Here is a 21301-nt window from a genome sequence, read left to right on the forward strand (position 1 = left end):
AGTAGGCAGTTTTCTTTCTTTTGGGAGTATCAGTTTCGAAAGTGATTTTCAAATAAGAAGCATGTTAAGTAACACGACACAATAATTTGAGTGCCCCTGGCTATTGATCCAGTGCCCCTAGAGACTCCCCTTTGCTGCCTGCAGGCTGTTTGGGTGCAGTCATTTTCAGACAAATAGACTAGGAACAAGAGCACTGCCTGTCCTTGCATGCACAGATCCAAGGTACTCACAAGACATGACTTGCGCAGTTTTTCCTTCTCGCTCCTTGCTGCCAGGCTGCCTTCATCGAAGGACGTGTAGTTCACCCTGAACTTCCCCGACAAGTTACGGTAGAGTCTCTTGGCAGCATTAGGGGAAGAAGGGCCCGTCGGCTTCTTCGTCTGCGCCAACTGGAGGTCCCTCATCTGCTGCGTCATCTTTGGGGAGGAAGACCTGGACACATTAAAAGAAACAAGATGAAAGATTAAGGAATTAAAGTAAGGTCAATCACCACCATATGCTGAGGTTGAAATTTCGCTACAAATGTCACAGGACATTCACGCAAATGTCTCCGTTTCCCCGATTGCTTGCTTTTTCGATCTAAATGCAAATAAAAGACTTCGATGGGAGGATTCCTCAATGTCTTCTTATTTACATCAAGAGGATTGGGTTGTGCAACAACTGTATTTGTATTCTTTTCCTATTCCCAACTGCTCCCCAAGGAAAATTAAGCTGGTGAGGTGCTTGGGAGTCTGGAAGGAGGAGGGTTTACCATATTCTTCTTTGGCTCTCCTGGACTTCCTGTGTTGATTTGTCATTTCCCTTCTACCCATTCAAGTTTACAGACCATTCACAAGGGACATATTAAACCAGCTACTACTGTATGCAATTACTTGACAAAGTGCTATTACCAAGGGAGTCTTGATAATGAGTATTGTGAGAACAACCTAATAAAAATAGAAATAAACAGATCACATCAAACAGCTGCCAACTGGTTTGTACTTTCTGCCTTCAAGCTCAGTTTCATTTTCCTTAGACTGACCCAGGCTCGGAATGTTGCTCTAAAATAAGAGCAGACTCACTCAAAACCTTTGGGAGAGAGAGCATCAAAGCTGTGATTTTACTATGTTAAGAATGTGAGCATTCTTCTAATAATAATTTTAAAAATACCAAATATTAGAAATCCACTAGGGTCAATAACAAAGAAAGATTCTCTGGGTCAGAGGAGGAATTACATGTAAGTATATGGGCAGACCAATTTTTAAAAGTTATTTACCTGAGTAAATAGACTGTCTAAAAATGGCCCATCCTTACCCTGGTTAAAAATAGGTGCGGGGGATCAACAATGCATGTACTTTCAGCCAGGGAAATGTAGGCAGGCTCGGAGGTAGGGTTTGGTTAAGGAAGGCAACAATGTGCGGAATTCTACATTTTCAAAACCATGAGCATGGTATTTTACAGAAAAATTACCTGCCAACAAAAAATGCAGGCTGCAAATCTGTGCAGGTACGTTTTTTCACAGGGCAATTTTCAAAGGGAAGGGATACTTATACTTTCCCTTTGAAAACTGGCGCACAGCTCAAAAGGTAAAAGTAGCCCTAGGCCAGTGATGGCAAACTCCAGTCCTCGAGTGCCACAAACAGGCCAGGTTTTCAGGATATCCACAATGAATATGCATGAGATACATTTGCATACAATGGAGGCAGAGCATGCAAATCTTTCTCATGCGCCTTCATTGTAGGTATCCTAAAAACCTGGCCTGTTTGTGGCACTCGAGGACAGGAGCTCGCCATCACTGCCCTAGACTTTGCACCAGCACAGGTACTTTTGAAATTGCTCCATAAAATGGAAGCCTTTTCTGTTCACAAGCTTTTCATTAAACTACCAAGACTTTTTGTATGTGATATGCATTCTTGTAAGGGTACCTCACAGACTGGGATGCAAAGCCACTTGACTGATCAGAAACTCTTTGGATCTATAATACAAATATATCACTTGGATGAAGGACTAAGCTAAACAGTCACCTCAGAACCATCTAACCTTACTGGCTGAGACCAGTGCCTTTAAATTAGTTAGCTAACTTTCCCCTGCATTCATCATTCCACTATAAAATAATTAATATAGCGGAATGATGAGCCATGGCCAGAAAAGGGGCCGGGGGGGGGGGGGGGGGGGGCCAATAGTGAGCAGCCGGCCACATCGCAGTAGCTATTTCCGGCGCTACTGCAGGCGATAATGTGCGATATCCGGACTTAGTCGGATGACTTAGCCAGCTAAATCTGGTCAAGTTAAAGAGATGCCCTATCGTCAGCCAGCTAACTAATTAAGATTGCCGGCTGTATTCAGTACAGTGTGGCTGCACTGTTGAACGTGCCTCCAAAGTTAGCCGGATAAGTTTATCTGGCTAACTTTGCTATTCAGATTGTCTGAACAGGAGCGTCTCCATCTCTTAGGAACAGTGTTTCACAAGCCTCTCCTCGCACTTCCACAATGAATATGCATGAGTAGGATTTGCATACACTGGGTCTCCAATATATGGCACATCTATCTGATTCATATTCATTATGAATATCCTGAAACCTAGCTGTTTAGGTGTGCCTGCAGGAGAGGCCTGAGAAACGCCAATTTAGAGAGATCATGGAACCAGCCATCTCGGGAGGGAGGGGTCCAGCTGTTAACATTTCCAGCAAACCAAGTAGCCTCTGATTTATCAGGGTTTACTCTCAGCTTAGATAAGTGAAGCTAGTTTGCTACAGTGGAAAGTCGATTGTTAAACTTTACAATATTGTCTGGGGATTTTAATTCAAAGCAGGGCTGGTGCTCTTTATTCATTTAAAAATTCTGATATTCTGCCACAATCCAACTTAGTTGTTCAGGTCAGATTAGAGTCATAAAATCCATAATTAAAACAAACACAAAGCACTCAGGTATCAAATATACACAATACAGGAAACTAAAATACATAAAACCTCGAATATATGCTTCACTACGCTACCTGCTTTGATGACCTGGGCTACCCTGCCACCTCCGCCCCCCAGTGGATGCAAATGGAGATTTTTATGGACTTTTCCTTTTTTTTTTCCCCAACAATAACTCGCACTTGGGGGGCCAGTGTGGCAGGGTCAGAGTAAGGCTATCAGATTTCTGTTAGGTGAATCTGGGACGCTTATTCCCCATAGAGCCAGTAATGAACAATTAATTCACTGGGCGGTGGGGACGGCAGCCTGAGTAATCTACTCCCAAAATATACCTAAAAAATATATTCTTTAAGTTTTGTAAACACAAAATATTTTGGAGCCAGTACAGTCTCAGGACTGGCAGGTATGTCCTACAAACAAGATTATTAATTATGCACCAGAAAAAAAAAATCAAATCAGCCAACAAAATCCAGCTGTTCCCAATATGAAAATTCCATGTGGGAGACACATTCAGGTCCTTTTACTTTGAACTGGGTCCCAGGATATTTTGTGGTGAAGAGTTATTAATATTTCTTATCAGACAATAAAATAGTTTCCAACCTTTGGTTTCTCTGGCTTGGTTTTCTGGCTTGGCGTGTTTCTTTTTTCTCATCCTCTGGTCTTGCCTCTTTTCGCTATTTTGTTTTTTCTCTCTGGTGTCACCCTTTCTCTCTTTCTGTCAGAATGGATATTTAAAAAATGCTCTTCCTTCTCTTTCCTGCTTTTCTTTCTTTTGTTCCTCCTGTCACCTCTTCCTATCTATTTTCTTTTCTCCATGTCTCCTCTTTTCTCTCTTCTTTCTCTAACACCCTACTCCATTGCTCATCCCATTCCTGCTACATCATGTTCCTGGAGTACTTCCCCTTCAACCCCAATCCAGGACTATCTCGGTCTCTCATCCCATCCTCAGTAACTTTCCCTCTCCCACCATCTCTGGTCCTCCCCTACCTCATCCATCCCATCCCCATCACTCCTCCATCATGGGTCCTTTCTACCTTATCCTAAACCCTATCCATCATCCTCTATCTTAGTCACAGCTCTTCCTCCCCCTCCTCTTCCCTGGTCCCCACTTGTCTTGGCCGTGCAGTTCTCCACCACTTTCTGGGTCCCCTCCAGTCCCTTTACTCTCCCCTCGCCATCCTCTTATCCCATGCTACGTTCAATTTCTTCAATCCCCAGACAGCTCTCCCAGCATGGTCACATTTCCTCCCCCATCAACCCCAGAACGCTCTTCTCCCAATCTTCATCCCACAGAATACTCTCCCCACATCCCCCAAACACTGGAAGGCTCCCTCCTCCCCCCAATGGGTTATCAGACACTCTACACTCCTCTCTCCCATCTCCCCCTAAGACCCAATCCCCAACAGCCTAGTCTGGTCTCCCTTCTCCTGATCCACTGAACATTCTGGCCAGCCTTCCTCCCCCTTCTACCTGTGGCCAGCAGGAGCAGCACTGTGTGAGTCCAGTCTCACAGCACGAGCCATATGGATCCCCATAGATCTCGCAGCTCTTACCACAAGACTGGCTCTGCGTGGCATAGGAAGATGCAATATGAAGCACTGTTCCTCCAGTTATCCAAATGGGGGTGTGAGAAAAATCACACTCACTGTGGGGGGTGGGGGGAGGTGCGGGAGGAAAAGGAGAGGAACATAAACAAGGCTGCATCTCATCATGTGCTGCACTGATTGGCTCAGACATAGGATGATCTTCCTGTCTCCCAGAGTTGCCACCCCATGCAAATACATGGTGAGCACACCCAGTCATGCCTGCCCTGCATTTAATAAACTCATCTGCCTTGTTCTTAACATATCATACTCTTCTATGTTATCTTGGAAGCCTTCTTCACTTATCATTGTACTCTGCTGGACCCTGTGCTTAAGGTGCACAGATGGAAAAGCTTTCAATTTACAAGAGATGACTATATCATCACTTGTAACAATTATGCTGTGTTACTCCAAGAGCTTTGTGGACAAGATTAAAGATGGTTTGGAACTTCTTTTTAATAAGTGGTGCCCAATACAATTGAGATGGTTTCTATATCTTTCTGCCACCTTTCTCTGTCTTCATATATTGTGCAGAGTAATCACTTGGTACTAATACTTCTATTAGCAATGCTTTTCTTGTGGGTTTTTTCCTCCTTTATCACAAAGTCCTTTTTTTTTTTTTACAAAAAATGATTCTTGCGATCTATTTAAGTGAAAGGCGATAATTTGTTCTGTACTACCAGCAATAACAAAATAGTAGCAAAATCTAATATTGTGACTCTGCATTAGCTCTGCCTCCTATGGCCTTAATCCCAACTCTCTGGCCTGACAGAGCATAGGCACGCTGCCGAGACAATGAATTCATACCTAGTGAGCGGCAGAAAGCAAGACAGCTACTGCAGTGACCCTGCTGGTGCAAGAGCGGAAACTTCCCTCCAGCCCTCAGACAGCAAGGTACCCCTGTGTAACACGGGCATGCTTCTCTGGGGAGGGAGAGGGAAGATTATAGTGTGAGAAAAACGTGGAGACAAACAGGGATTCGTACCTGAGTCACGGGTCCCCATTAAGAACGTGCATAGCTTATACTTTTAATAAGGGACATATTTGACTCAAGGTCTAATATATATATATATATATATATATATATATATAGGTAGGAGAGCAGTGCAAGCTAAGCAATCTGAACCATTGCGGTACAAATCTGACAGACCCTCTCTTCCCTCTCCCTCTGGCTGTTTTAGCCAGCACTGCAGTTTGAGCAATGCAGGTTACAGTAGCAAGCTATGTCATTGTGAGATCTGTAGCAAAATGATTCAGAGCCCTGAAATAACAGGCTGCTGGTACCAAATCGTTTACGGAAGGGACTCAAGAGTGCCCCAGAAAAAAAAAAAACCTGGTTCTCGGAGATGAGGCTCACCTGACTGGAAGACAAAATGTAAACTAAAATATTGTTGAATGGAACTCATGGCCCTTTTAGGGACAGAAATGTTTGAGTAGGGACCAGTCCCGTGTTTTGCCACAACATAATGCTAATTAAGATCCGTGTTAGTCTCATAGAAATGACATAGAAACATAGAAATGACGGCAGAAGAAGACCGAATGGCCCATCCAGTCTGCCCAGCAAGCCTCACACATTTTTTCTCTCATTCTTATCTGTTACTCTTAGCTCCTTGTTCTATTCCCCTTCCACCCCCACCATTAATGTAGAGAGCAGTGATGGAGCTGCATGCAAGTGAAATATCTAGCTTGATTAGTTAGGGGTAGTAGGGGCAGTAACCGCCGCGATAAGCAAGCTACACCCATGCTTATTTGTTTTACCTAGACTATGTTGTACAGCTCTTGTTGGTTTTTTTTTTTTTTTCTTCTCCCCTGCTGTAGAAGCAGAGAGCCATGCTGGATATGCATTGAAAGTGAAGTATCAGGCACATTTGGTTGGGGTAGTAACCGCCTTAACAAGCCAGCTACTCCTCGCTTTGTGATTGCGAATCCTTTTTTTTTCTTCACCCCTGTCGTTGAAGCTATGCAGGATATGCGTGAAGCATCAGTTTTTTGGTTTTTTTTTTTTTTTTTTCCCCCTGCCCTTGAAGCAGAGAGCTATGCTGGAAATGCGTGATGTATCAGTCTTTCTCCCATGCCGATGCAGGAGAGAACCATGCTGGATATGCATGGAAAGTGAAGTATCAGGCACATTTGGTTTGGGGTAGTAACTGCCGTAACAAGCCAGCTACTCCCGTCCATCACGGTCCAGGTGCGGTGTGAAAGTGATGGACTTAGGTCATAAGGTAAAGAGGAGCCTGAGGCAAGGCTACAGAAGAAGATGACAGCATCCTTAGCTGTGAAGAAGTGAAAATAAAGCCAGCCATTATGTGTGGGTTCAATGGTTTTGCAAAAGGAAGGAAACTGGACAGACTAGACGGGCCTTTTGGTCTTTATATGTTTCCATGTAAATGGCCGGAAGGTAGCCAGTCAAAGTAATAGAGTAACTGGGAAAACTCTGATAGAGATGGTAACAGCAGAAAAAAAACAAAACACGAGGCAATATGGCCCATGTATAGGTGACTAAACAGATTCCGTCTTGAATACTGTATTTAGTTTCCAGATGTTGTACCTTTATGAGAACACCGAGAAGTTGAAAGCCGTTCAGAGAAGGGCTACCTGAAATGGTACAACAGGACCTGCAACACAAATCGATTTAGAATAGGGAACGCGTACTCACTGAAGGAAAGAGGGAAAAGGAGGCATAGGACGGAAGCACCCCAATATTTAGCAGGCTTCAATAAAAAGTACAGAAGGTGACATTTTCCAAAGAAAAAGTAAATTCAAGGATAAAGGGTCATGATATAAAGTCGGAAGATCAGAGGAAATATGGGGAAATACTTCCTTACTGAAAGGGTGGTAAGAGATGCCAGGAATAACCCTACCAGCAGAGGTAATGGAAACCAATACTGTGATATTTATTTGTTTTACTCGCAAGCTCATCTGAATCCTGCTCCCAGTGGGGTACGAGAAGAGAATCTCAACCCCCATGCACAATTAAAACATAACAACCAAAAAAATGCATTAAATGCAGGGTTAGAATTTAAGCATGCTTTGGACAGACAGATGGGCAAGGGTGAGAACAGGACTGAAAGGCAGCGCAAAAAGACTGAGCGAGTCAGGGGGCAGCACCCGGATGTCGGTTGAAGCACGGTAACCTGTCGGCTCCATCTTTCCAGAATGGTAGAGAGCCAAAGAAGAGAGAGATGACAAAACTAACCTGCAGGCGGTCAAAGCTTGTAGGGCTGACAGCTGGGATTATGTCCTTAGCTAATGCAACATGAGTGGAAACAACAGGATAGACTGGGCAGGTTAATTGGTCATGCACCATTACCACGGCTATGGTTGAAAGGGCGTTTTGTGCTGATTTAAGAGTGACACTGGAGGAGAAGAAAAACAAGGAGCCCCCCCACCCTTTGCAAAGAAAGCAGTTACTGTATAAAAATGTATCCTTAAGATCCACAGCTAGAACATAACTGTTCAGTTTACTAGATACAGAGCCTCTTTCACTAAGGATTTTCTCCCATTCTTTCTCAACTGGGGTGGGGGGCTGGGTGCAGAGAAAAACCTGGGGACGACTTTCAGATTCTCTGCTTTGGGACAAAGTCCCCAAATATTTTTTACCCATGGACTTTGCATCAAAGTTCAAAAGGAAAAAGTATGCATGGTGTCTTCCTTCTGAAATCTGTCGGGGATACTTCTGCTCCCACTTTGTATGCAGATAGATTTTTCTACAGAAAATGGCATGCGAGGGGCTTGAAAGCACAATGTCACACACTATTTTCTGATCCCCAGCCAAAGACCCCCCCCCCCTTCCCCATTCCCCCAGAATGCCGCCCCCCTAAATGCACACACACAATGCATAAAAGGCTACATACATTTTTCTCGATGACATTGGTCTTGTTTTATACTTTCCTTGTGCATGTGCATCCCTTCCAATACTGGACAAGTATGCACCGGAATCAACCGGGCAATATTTGCTTTTAATTCCTAATTCTGTACATTACACATACAATTTAATTATCTGTTAGCAAAACAAAGTGATGCAACAAAATATTAACAGCATATCCATGCTGGGGTACATTTGCTTCTGTTTATCAAAATTCGTACTAAAGGAGCCTCTTTTCGAAGTTTCATGCTTTCCTCCCCAGTGTCAGATCATTCTGTTGACAGGAGCATCATTACAAAGTCCCAGCAGCTCCTTCCTGTGGAAACAATTCCTTTGGGTAAGAAAATTCTGCTGGTTAGAGCAGCTTTACCATCTCCCTACGTGTTCCTTTCCCATGAATAGGTCTCCTTCTGCAAAACATTACGGAAGCCCTGCGGGCAAGCTTGCAGGCTCACAGGTTTCTTGTGCCCGCAGACCTGCAAGTTAATTTTTGAAGGGACCCTCCCCCCACAGAAGGTCCCCCCCCCTTTGCATTTGCAGGTTGGAGGGGGGCTCACAGGTAACAAAAGCCTCCGCAGAATTTGCATGGAATTTGCAGGAGGTGCACGGTATCTTGCGGTAAAGCATACGCAGGGCCGGCGCTGGGTGTTTTGCTGCCCTGTGCAAGCAACTTCTGTGCTGCACCTCCCCTCCATTCGTTCATTCTCTGTCCCGGGCCCACCAAAAAAAAAAAAAAAAAAGCACAGCTCCCTTTAGTGATACAAACTTTCAAAACTGGCACCCCTCCTCCCAATCCCATGGTTGGTGCAAGGGCGAACCTTATAGCTTGCACAACGCGCCCCCCACCCCAATTCCACACACACAGTTAAGAGTTATGCATTTATATTTTACATGAACAATTTCAAAATACCGTATTCTGAGGTAAAAATATCGCTTACATTACATTTACATGCACTGCTGTGATGCCAGCCAGAAATCCCTGCAAAAAAGACACTTGGAACCCATATGATATTAGGCCTATTGTGATGTGTGTTGGGTGTGGGCTTGACCCTCTGGAAGCCTGAATACATTAATACACTTCCTATTAGGAAAATGCCTCACCTCAGTCACACATGCAGAACATACAGATCCTCACCAAATACAGAATAGAACAACCATAAAGTAGAAATTCAATCGTGCAGACAAAAACTGAACTAGAAATCACAAGAAGCCAGACTCTGTATGCAGTGCAACAATGAAGAAACAGAATCATCATCATTCCTCAAACATCAAACAATAAAATCAAGAAATATTTGACAAACCCGCAGGCGTCTCCAGCTCTTTGGTTGGGATCTACCAGCAGTCCCAGGCTCTCATCTTCATTTCAGCTGCTGGCAGGTTAGGATCCACCTGCAGCCCATTCTTTCTCTCTCACACACACAAACAACCCAAGCAACTCCCATTCTCTCTCACACACACACACACATACCCCAGACAAGCTCCCATTTACACCCATACCCCTCAGGCAGGCTCCCATTCACATCCACCCCCTGCTCATCCCAGGAAGGCTCCCATACATGTATGTGCACACACACACACACACACACACACATACCCACCCACCCCAGGCAGGCTCACATTCACACACACAAACATACCCACCCTTCACACGCAGTCTCTCATTCACACTCATTCCAGGCAGCCTCCCACATTCACTCACACATACATGCAGACCAGGAAGTCAGGGTCCATGGGTCACTCCTCCTCTGCTGCTGCTGCTGCCAGCTTGTTCCTTCTGGGTGGAGAGCAGCCATTCTGCAGCTCCTCTTCCTGGGCTGGCCCGAGGTAATTCAACATTCGCTGTGCTAGCCGCGTCCACCAGCAGCAGAAGAAGTTCTAGCACTGCGAGTGTCGAATACTGCCGGGCCAGCATTGGAGGAGGAGCTGTCAAATGGCTTCCTCTGCTATGGCCGCCTGCTTCTGCTACTGGTGGGATCGGGTCCACCGGTGGCACCACAGGCCTCCCTTCTTTTTTCCGCTGCCAGTGGGATAAGGTCCACCAGCCGCAATTTCACAGTTTGCACACCCGGTAGCACCGGGTCTGAGAATGCGTAGAGTTTTCAAAATGAAATCCCCCACATGGACTTTGGCTCACCTGTCCTAGCCCCACCCCTTTTCCCTCTAGTATGTATCCTATTACACAACCATTGATAGGGGGAGGGGGGCCAATTTTTAGCCATGGGAATTTACCCATGCACACTAAGTCTACGAAGCAAGATAATTTGCATATTTTTGTTCTCCTGAAAACTGCTTCAGTACCTGGGCAAATCCCTCTGAAAATTGCCCCACCTGAAGTCAATTTTCAAAGGGAGCGAGCTGGCCGAGTTAACTATGGAATTAGCCAGCTAGGTCTCTGTAGCTAAAAATAGGCATGTTCTTTTAACTGGAATAGAAAGAGACATGCCCGGGGAACCATTTAGGTCGGGGAGAAAATGCACCAGTTAAATTGCATTTCCAAATGTATGCACCCAGTTTGCCCCCCTCATTCCTCCGCCTGCACAAACAACAGGTGCAAAGTACGTGGGCTGTACTCACTCAGTTTCTCTTTGAAAATTCACTGAAAATTACCCAGATACCAATATACCTGCATACCTTGCACCTGGATGGCTTACTGAAAATTGCCTCCTATATTTACAAGAGGATTTAAAGAAAAAAAAAAAAGTCTAATCCCAAATGTGTTATGAGATGAACACATTATAGCAATAGCTTTTTGCATGGTGTACATTGCTGTGTTATAATTATGCCTATAAGGACACTGATGTCTCTCAAAGCACATCAGCTCTAAATTATAGGACAATGTGCTGTTTTAGAGAAGTTATGATGACAGAATACTACGGGTCTCACACCTTAAACAACGGAAAGAAACATTTCCCAGGTATCATACACACATCTTTCAGGGCTATGTACTTTGGTGCACTTCTGTGCATACCTGTATAAGCTAACATTCCTTACAAAATTCTGGAAACATTTTTACAGGAGAGTTATGACTTGAGACATAACAGTAGGATAGCTGCACAGGGCCAATTCTTTTTTTAAACCTGCCAGAGTTAATAATATAACAAGGCTGTAAACTACCCATCAGAGGACACCCATTAGGCCAGGTATGTGCTGACAACCTGTCTCTCACACCAGCCGTTCCCCTCAAGGGACAGCACGGCTTCAGGCTTCATAAACCTGGCTAAGCAGAGGAATAAGAAAAAAAAAAAATCCCCAAGCTCTGTACTGGGCTCCATCAAACACCCATACTGTGAAGGAAACAAACACTTAAGAGCCAGGGTCCATCATAATTAGATGTATATGATGAAAACATTTCAGGCCTCTTCCTTCCCCCACAGTCTGGACTTCCACTCCGTACTCTACTGCAAATCCTGCTGGGAAAACCTAAATATGAGTGCCCTCCAGTGAGAACTGGCCAGGAGAACCTGGAACTGGGGGATCTGTGAATGCTCATACACCCCCCCCCCCCCCCCCCCCGAGTTCCTATATTATTCCCTAAGTGACTCCTGCTGGGAGAGAAGCTGGGATTGCAAAGAAGCAAGTCCCTTGACAGCCAGCATTCGTATACTAGCCCCAGCGTAGTGATTCTAGCCCGGTCTCAAGATTCCCCAGGGCAGGTTTTCAGGGGAACAAAAATATGCAAATTATCTTGCTTCGTAGACTCAGTGTGCATAAATAAAACCATGCACGCCTGGGTACTATGGATACCCTGAAAAGCAGACCTTCTGAAGGGTCTCCAAGACTGTACTGAGATTATAGTCTTACAGTGTCTCCTACTGGGAATGGTGGGAATGCCGGAGCTGTGTGCCTCAACAAGTTAGCAAGACTCTGCCATGATAATGGGATTGCAGGAACTGGGGAGCTCCCTCACAGCCAAACTCGCTCTCTTTTGGATCCACAGTTGAACTATGACAGAATCATAAGGCCCAGCAGGCAATCACGCTTTCACCAGTTTCCTCCCTACAGTTTTAATATAGTGGGTATCAGACAACTGCAAGCTCTCAGCTGGCACTATATAACTGGGACTGACAACTGCATTTTGGTTTTAAATACAACCCACACCAATAACCTGCTGTCTGCTTATACACTCATTTTCTAAATGCTGTTTCATCTTTTGCTCCCAATTTCTCTACTTTCCAAAGCTAAGAACCATGCCTGATTTAAAAAGAAAACAAAAAACAAACAAACAAAAAAAACAGAGACAGAAGCAGGAGATGTCAATTCCTCAGCAGCAGCTACTCTTTCATCGTTCCCTAGGATCTAATAACCTAGATGGAGAACTGTCTTCTTAATTCTCTATATTCTGGTTTTTTTTTTTTAAAGTCTGGATATTCTGCGAGTTCTTTTCCCCTCTTGCTCCTCCTTCCTTCTCAGCCTGGAGAAGTTCATGCTAAATATGGCTGGTTTCAAAGCCCAAAGTGAAACTCGAATCTCGGCACCAGACTGACTGGAATCGGTGAAGCCCAGGGTTACCAAGGACAAACATTCCAACCCCTCTGCTCTGCTTGCTCAACTCCACTTTAGAATCTGATTGCGCCCCCTCCTCTGCAGTATATCCTTTCAGAAACATTTTCCAACAGAAAGGCACTTCTTGGCTGCCTTTTCCAAATAACGTTATGTACACTGTCCCTGTTTTAAGACTAACACACTTTTATTAGCCCACTTTGTCATTTCTCTACAGCTTAAATCCCCCTTCATCCCAGACCTGTTATCTCACCTCTATCATCTGTCCTTTCTAACAGATCCAAACTCGCCTCCCTCACACTGCCAGCTCTTATGAGGGGTAAACAGGATGACTGTGGTGGCATAACAGACCCAAGCACTCCTGCATCACACACAGACCTGAGATCACTTCTGTAATCTGCATCTTATTACAAACCCAATCTCTCCTCCAAGGTACATACATATTCTTCATTCCAGATCTAAGTTCCATTCTATTTATTTATTTAAAAAGTTATTAACAGCATTAATCCACATGTCAAGGCAGGGTACAAACCAACAATCATAGAATCACATAAAGATAACAGTAGACAGACCACAACATAGCTGAGCTACTGCTATAGGTAATATTAAATACAACGAGCACAATAGGCCACGATAGCAGTATGTTGCAATCACAATAAAAGAAGGCCACAAATGCAGTAAGAGAGATGAAAAAGACATTCTAACTTCCAAGTTCGAATGCTTGCTTAAATAAGAGCCTTTTAAGCTGCTTCCTGAATGTCTGTGTGCATGCCATTGTGCGCAGCTGCTCCGGCAAGGTATTAAAAAAAACAAAACAAAACAAAAACAAACCCAAAATCGATCTTCCCACTTGAAAAGGCTTTGTCCCAGGTTTCAGTGAGCTGAGCTATTCGTGGGGAGGGTACTGCAGGCATGTTGGGCAGATCATAATGCTCGAGGAGTATTATAAACTCGCAACATGGGCACATATCCAAGGAGATGCAATATTGCTCAGCAATTTATGGATGAGCAGCACAGCAACCTTGTACTACATTCTCCACTGTATTAGCAACCAATGAAGTGGGTAAAGAACAGGGGTGATGGAGCATCCCAGACCAGAACCAGTCTGAATTCTGGATAATCTGTAATGCTCTAAGAATGTTTGCTGGCAGCCCAATATAAATCAAGCTGCAATAATCCAGACCAGTGAGAACTGAGAATAAGCGTTTGAAGCACTGTAAGGAACACTGGTTTCAGCCAACACAACATGATGAATGCTGCAATCACCACACCTCTTATTTGAATGCACAACAAATCAATTTCCAATATGACACTCTATTATTTTTTTTTTAACCTGTGTGAGTGTAAGTAGCAGAGTAACAAAGTTGTAAACAGAGGGGCTGTCACTGGATGGAAATCTCTTCAAAATGATCATCTTTTTTTTCCACACTGAAGGTCAATTTATTGTGATACAGTGACTGTTTTACTGCAGATTGACAGATGGATACCGTGTCAACATTGTAGGAATAAAAATCGGACTGTCAGCATACAATCTGTAACCCATTCCCAATCCTGGAGCAGTCTACAGATAGGAGACATAGATGTTGAACAGAACTGCTGTGAGAGCCGTGCCCTGTGGGACAACCTAGGTCAATCGTATGCCAAGAGGACTCAGCAGAGCTGATTTTAACTTGTTGAACATGAACCGTAAGATAGGATGAGAACCATTTCAAAACATCTGAAACCCCCAATATCACTTATGCTGTTATCCACCTTCTCAACCTGTATTCTATCAGCTTAATACATTTTCCAAGCTGGCCTTCGAGTTTCTCTCTTTCAATGCTGATTCAAGCAACAGTATTTGTTATATATTTCAAAATACACTTTCAACTTTCTGAGATTGCTTCAGTTAGTCTTACTCTTATGTCTCCCTTTCTTTTTTTACCATAAAGGACTATATATATATTTATATCTTCATGTTTTGTTATCAAAGGTGTATGTGAGGCTGTTGCCCGAATATCCAACTGCCTAAGTCCCATGATCTTGCTGCACAGTATCTAGATACCATCAACCTGCTGGTCTTAACCTGGTTAGTTTCGGAGAAGTATTAGCCTGCTGGTACAAACTTAATTACTTCATGGGCAGCAGTATCACTTGGTAAATTCTCCTTTGTCTGCCCCTTTTCTCATTACCCTCCTAGATGATACATTGCCACCACAAACCTGCCAACATTGATCTGGTTGGTTTCCAGCTGGTGATAATCTTGGTTCCAACCTATATTGGAGATTTGCAAGTGGGGAATGCATGGAGAGATATTGCTTTGGGAATGTTTCCAAATGCTTACCAGAAACATACGTCTCTTGTAGAAAGGACCCATGGCTATAAGTGAGAGGAGTTAGGCAGACTGAACTGTTAGCTTAAGCAGTAAGCATTGCTTTGGGAGATACCATGATGCTTTATTCCTGATTGCAGTATAGTGATCTACTAAAGAAAGCATCGTAAAGAGAACAAAAAGTCATGAAGCAGTCTTTTCTCTTTTCCCTGCAGTAAACTTCAGGAAAGCACAAAGACAGCAAAGGAGTTGTTGTGTCTTAGGGCAGAATCTGTACCTAAAAAGAAGTAGGTTGTAGGTTTTCTCCCTATTTTTTTGGTGTCAAGAAAGAAAACTTCTGAAGCTTTCTTTTCCGATCATTCTTTAAGTTCCAAGGTTATGGATAGGAGGGGTGGGGAGTTTCCCCTTATCCTGCGAGGATAAAGTGGAGAAAATCCTGTTTGTTGTTGCATTTTAGGGTTTTCTAGAGGAGTTCTAGAAACCTGCAGCAGTCAGTTACACCTTTCTGGAGAAAGGAAACCATATTAACTTTCCCAGTTAAGACACTAGTACCAGCCTGATAATGAAGCAAAGGAGAAGGAAGGAGTGTGTCCCTGTATGGCACCAAAATACAAGATATCAGGAGGAAGAAACAGTTGGATTAAAGGTATTCAGGTATGAAAGGGGTATAGGAATTCCTAGTCATTCACTTAAGAGTGTTTGCCAGTGAAGACAAGTTATCTTGAGAGATAGTGGTAAATCACTATGAGCCCAATATTCAAAAGCTAATTAGCTGGATAAGTAGGAGGTATCCGGCTAAGTGGCAGACACTGAATATCCAACTATGTTCAGGGGTCACCACTTAGCCGGATAACTCAGGGGCGGGCAATGGGTGGATCATGACTGTGCTTCCTATCTGGCTAACTTAAGAACAAAAGAACATGCCATACTGGGTCAGACCAAGGGTCCATCAAGCCCAGCATCCTGATTCCAACAGTGGCCAATCCAGGCCATAAGAACTAGAGATGAGCTTCGTTTTTCTGGCTCGGGTCGGGTTTCAGGTCAGGCACTTTGTGATCGTTTTCCCACCGATCGTTTTTTGGCAAAAACAAAGCTGGAACCCAAACCCGAAACTGGAAAAACAAATAAAAAAAAAATTCCGAATTGGAAACCCCCCCCCCCCACACCATCCCGATCCCTCCCCAAGACTTACTAAAAGCCTTGTGACCGGTGTAAGGCAGTCTCGAAAACTGATTGGGTTCACATTAGCAGATAGTGTAGTGGATCAGGGGGTGAAGCAGTCACTACAGAGGGCTGACCAAACCCCCCTCTGTGGATGGACAGTAACTGTCCTTGTAGGCACAGACTTAGAATTTACTCCAGAGGTGCTCTACATATGTTGCTGTGCTGTAGCCAAAACTCTGGCAGTAAAGGTGGGCTGTGTAAGCAAATGTGGTCCCAAACTCAGGTCTGTTTATTTACATAAATTATTTATTTATTTATTCATTCATTTAACCACCCTTTATTACTTACCATCATGGCAAGGTACAATAAAATACTCTATATAATACATAGATAGACATAATAAAGTTCTCAGGAAAAAAAAAAAGAAATCCCTTTAAACGAGGACATTTTCAAACTCAAATCATAAAATCCTCAATACCCTACAACAGCATGCAAAACCAGTGCTAATGCTCATTCGAAATGTTACTTCAAATAACTGTGCTACAGTCCATAATATTTATTCCAAAGCCTGGATAAATAACCACACTTTGAGCTGCATTTGGAACTCTAAATATTTATTATTTATATGATCCAGTGCATGGAGTTTTCACAATGAAAGTTCTTCCATCCAAACTCTGGTACAGTAGCAGCATCCTTCAGACATTACATCCTCAGGACACAAATAATCAAACGCAAGTAAATGCTGTTTCCATAAACAAGATTTCATCAGATTTGGAAGCATTTGGAACCCGGCTTGCGGGTGTAGAAAAAGCTCAAAATGTCTCTTCTTCAAGCAGAGCAAGTTCATGAGAAGAAATTGGAGAACTTGAAAAATTTGTCTAGAAGCCTGAACTTAAAAGTTTTAAATTGTCCTATTATAAGGATGATTTCACCTATAGAACTCTTCAAAACTTATACTACTCAAGTATTGAAGATTCCTATGGAGGCTTTACCATTAATAGTGAAGGCTTACACTACTTGCCATCTTTTACTGAAGAAAGAGAAGAAGATATTCAAGATCAAGATCAAACATTGGATATTTCTACAATTCTGGAATTATCTCAATCTTTTGAAGTAAAAAAAAAAAAAAGGAGGTTCCCTTTTGGTGAATTTTGTATTTCAAGCGTTTATCTATGCTTTATGGTCAAAAGAGATGGATATATCCAGATCTCACTAGAAATACTCAATTACGCCGTAAGAAATTTTTAGCTATGTGCAATGAAGTGGTTGCTAAAGGGGGGCATTTCATACTACATTATCCCTGTTAAGTGTTACTTGAAAATTCAAAATGCTAGTTATATATTTTTCAAACTGTTTCAGCTTCGTACCGTTTTAGATTCTCATACTCAAGGAAGTAATGGTTAATGGTGCAGGAAGGTATTTGGCTATATCTCTCAGTTGTTTCTTCTTACAGTTTGCCTAGAAAATTTCGCTTTATTTTCCCTTGTGTCCTCCTTGATTTCCTTAGATTAAGGGGAATACTATATATCATCGTTGTTTCTTGTAAACCGATGAGATGTTCCCAACGTTCACCGGTATATAAAATCCTCTAAATAAATAAATAAATAAATAAATAAAATAAATATGGAAGAGATGATTTCCTAAATTGCCTAAATTTTGTTTTCTTTGTATTACACCTCAGTTACTGTACAAGATTATTCTTGGATGCATGCAAAATATTTGAAAATAAATAAATAAATAAATAAATAAATAAATAAAGGAGCAGACTGGTAGAGAACTTCCTAAACCACCTAGCTAACCGCCTCCCTTTTCCCCTATCTGCCTCAATCCCTAAAACCCCACTAACTACCCTAGATTTTTTTGTTTTAAAACTTATCTGGTCTCTGGAGCAGCAGCAGGTTGCGCATGCTGGTTGGATCCCGGCGCGCGCTTCAGCAGGACAGTGCTTAATGGCACTGCCCCAGTCCTCCCACACCCCGCCCCTCTCCCGGCCCACCCCTTTTGGCTCACACCATTCTAGTGCGCGTACCAGGAGATACATGCGTGGCTGCGGGCCATTTAAAATCTGCACGGCGCACACGTGGTCCAGCCACACGCGTCGCTCACGGAATCGCCGCACGGAATTGCCCTTAAGACGGCAACTTTAAAACAAGCGTGTACGCGCCCAAGTGAACATATGCTGGAATTTTAAATCATGCACGCATTTACTTGTGCGTTTGTGCTCCGAATTTTAAGCAGTTTCTCGAGCAAACGTATTTTACGTATCTTCTTTGGGACTTCTTGGCTTTAACACGCGCGGGAAAATGGATTTTAAAACATGCTCACGGAAAGGATGTTCCCAGTTTTATCCATTAGTCCACCAGTTTTCCCAATTTTCTTGAGGTTATCCACACCCCTCTGGTTCTTCAGCCTGCTCTCACCCCAGTTGACTCGGATTCCTCACCCAGTCGATTTAGGCCTAATCAGCGATATAAGAAGACTTAAACCTCATCAGGAGCAGAAGTAAACTTATGAGGCTAACAGCCCCGCAGCATGCAGAGGTGGCTAGTTTTAAAATATGGGGCACATAACTGTAAGACCTGCCCTGGCATGCCCATGCCACAACTCGCCCCCTTTTAAAAAATTTTTGCTGCACGCGTATATGTGCGTGTAATTTGCAGCTTTTAAAAATGTGTGTTGCTCGCATGCAGCCCATATACTAATGTAAATGGGTCTTTTAGCGTGAGCAGCGCTTTTAAAATTCACCCCTCATTGTTTTTGTAACTATTTCTATGATTTTTGTTTTCATGCATCTGGGCTGCGCCTCTACTTCTGCTGATCTTAGGGTCTGCATCCTTTTGAAACTGGCCTGAGCATGGGGGTGGCATGCAGATGAGAAAGGTGAGCCAGCTGCCTCAAATCTCGGCAGCTGCATGTTCTTAGCTTCAGATCTGAATTATGCTCTGCGCTCTTACCAGAGAATTGAAGATGTGCAGTCTTAACAAAGCTTTCTTGTGTCCCCTATCTTGGGGTCCAGACTGCTCAAGTTAATGCTGGATTTTTGTTATTTAGTTGAACTGCTTAATTTATTTTATTCTTAGTTGAGGAGTTCATGAAAGAAGTTATTTTCCTGGTTGTGCTTACTCTTTCTTGATTGATTTTGGATTCTGTCTTGTTAGGATATTGTAGTTATTTGATGAGGGAGCACAGAATTTTATTTTATTATTCTTATGTAAGGTAAATATACATTTTATTTCATTTCCTCTATGGAAAGTGATTTACTTATTAGGGGTCCAGTAGATCGTTGACTCATAAAATCATCACAGGGAAAAGCTACAACATCAATAAGTAGGTATCTTGGAACTTGGGGTTTATTAGAGACCTCTGGTGGAATTAAAACCACAGCACCCAAGTTTTCTGTGGCAGCTCGGAGGAAAATTCTGCAACATGAGTAAGACATTTCTATGACAAAGTTTCTGAAATTCTGCATAGTTGTGTAGATGTCATTTTAGTCCACTTGAATAGCCAGGAATTAATATCAATAAACAAGAAATTACAATGTGATAACTTTTTTTTTTTTTTTATTAGAGTAACTTATCTCTAGCTTAACTCTTAACTCTTCATTAGCTCTAGCTTAACTCTTAACTCTTCATTAGCTTTTGGGAGCCAATTCTCCTTCCATCTGATCAAAACAAAATGAGCAGATCAAACCAAAAGATGAGCTTGTCTGAAAATATAAGTGAACAATAGAATACAATGCAATGGTGGTGTGAGTTTAGCCTACATACATATTCTTTGATGATGTCTAGGCAAAGGATGGGAAAACCTTTTGAGCTGTGACCCCCTTCCATTCTTGCAATTTGGAGCCCCCCAGGATGGGTTACTATATATGTGTATGTATGTATATACATCCCAATGAATTGAATATCAATAATTAAGAGAGACTGGAACCAATACGTAGACACAACCTTATACAAAAAAATGATTCCCGCATACCACACTGTATCGGATGGACGGACCTCAGAACAGATTTTAAACTCACATCAGGATATTATCCCAGGGAGTCCTGTATTCCAACATTGATCACAGAAGTTGTCATGTTGCAAACTGAACCCTATGCAGCTATGAGAGCGAAATGCTGCTAGCGCTGGGAATTAAGAATGAGCGGAACTACAGCCAAAGTTCATTGATTTCATAAGAAAGGAACAACGTCAAAAGCTAAGTACAAATATGTATGGCTGTTTTTTGAACAAGAGACTGTGAAATAAAGATAAGACGTTTATAATGCAAAGACGTTTACAATGAATTTGTCATAATCTATGGATTAATGGATTGAACTGCAACAAGCTACCATTATTTTTTTTAGAGTATGGATGATATCGTTTTGGATATACTTTGGCAGTTTTTTAGATTTTGATATAAAAATCATTAAAAATTAGGTTAAAATTTAAAGTTAACCTCTACCTTCCCTATTTTATTTTTATGGACCAGTAATTTAAAAAGTATACAGTACTCTGTGAGATGATATCCAGATGTGAATTTAAAATCTGTTCTGAAGTCTGATCCTCCAACATATACAGTACATAAGAACATAAACTGTCATGCTGGGTCAGACCAAGGGTTCATCAAGCCCAGCATCCTGTTTCCAACAGAGGCCAAACCAGGTCACAAGAACCTGGCAATTACCCAAACACTAAGAAGATCTCATGCTACTGATGCAATTAATAGCAGTGGCTATTCCCTAAGTAAACTTGATTAATAGCCGTTAATGGACTTCTCTTCCAAGAACTTATCCAAAACATTTTGAACCCAGCTACACTAACTGCACTAACCACATCCTCTGGCAACAAATTCCAGAGCTTTATTGTGCGTTGAGTGAAAAAGAATTTTCTCCAATTAGTCTTAAATGTGCTACTTGCTAACTTCATGGAATGCCCCCTAGTCCTTCTATTATTCGAAAGTGTAAATAACCGATTCACATCTACTCGTTGAAGACCTCTCA

The 21301-nt window shown here is 42.6% G+C and overlaps 1 protein-coding gene across 10 annotated transcripts in view; it reads right to left on the reverse strand.

Moving 5' to 3' along the window:
• LOC115075772 (ankyrin repeat and fibronectin type-III domain-containing protein 1-like) overlaps positions 1-21301 on the reverse strand; it is a 1084545-nt gene that overhangs the window by 150703 nt on the left and 912541 nt on the right. For all 10 annotated transcript variants that reach the window (XM_029576526.1, XM_029576524.1, XM_029576522.1 and 7 more), the window contains one exon: positions 231-432. In XM_029576526.1, coding sequence (XP_029432386.1) covers positions 231-432 — 202 coding nt within the window. The remainder of the gene's footprint in view (positions 1-230; positions 433-21301) is intronic.

Source organism: Rhinatrema bivittatum, chromosome 14, assembly GCF_901001135.1.
Source record: "Rhinatrema bivittatum chromosome 14, aRhiBiv1.1, whole genome shotgun sequence".
NCBI classification, from domain to species: domain Eukaryota; kingdom Metazoa; phylum Chordata; class Amphibia; order Gymnophiona; family Rhinatrematidae; genus Rhinatrema; species Rhinatrema bivittatum.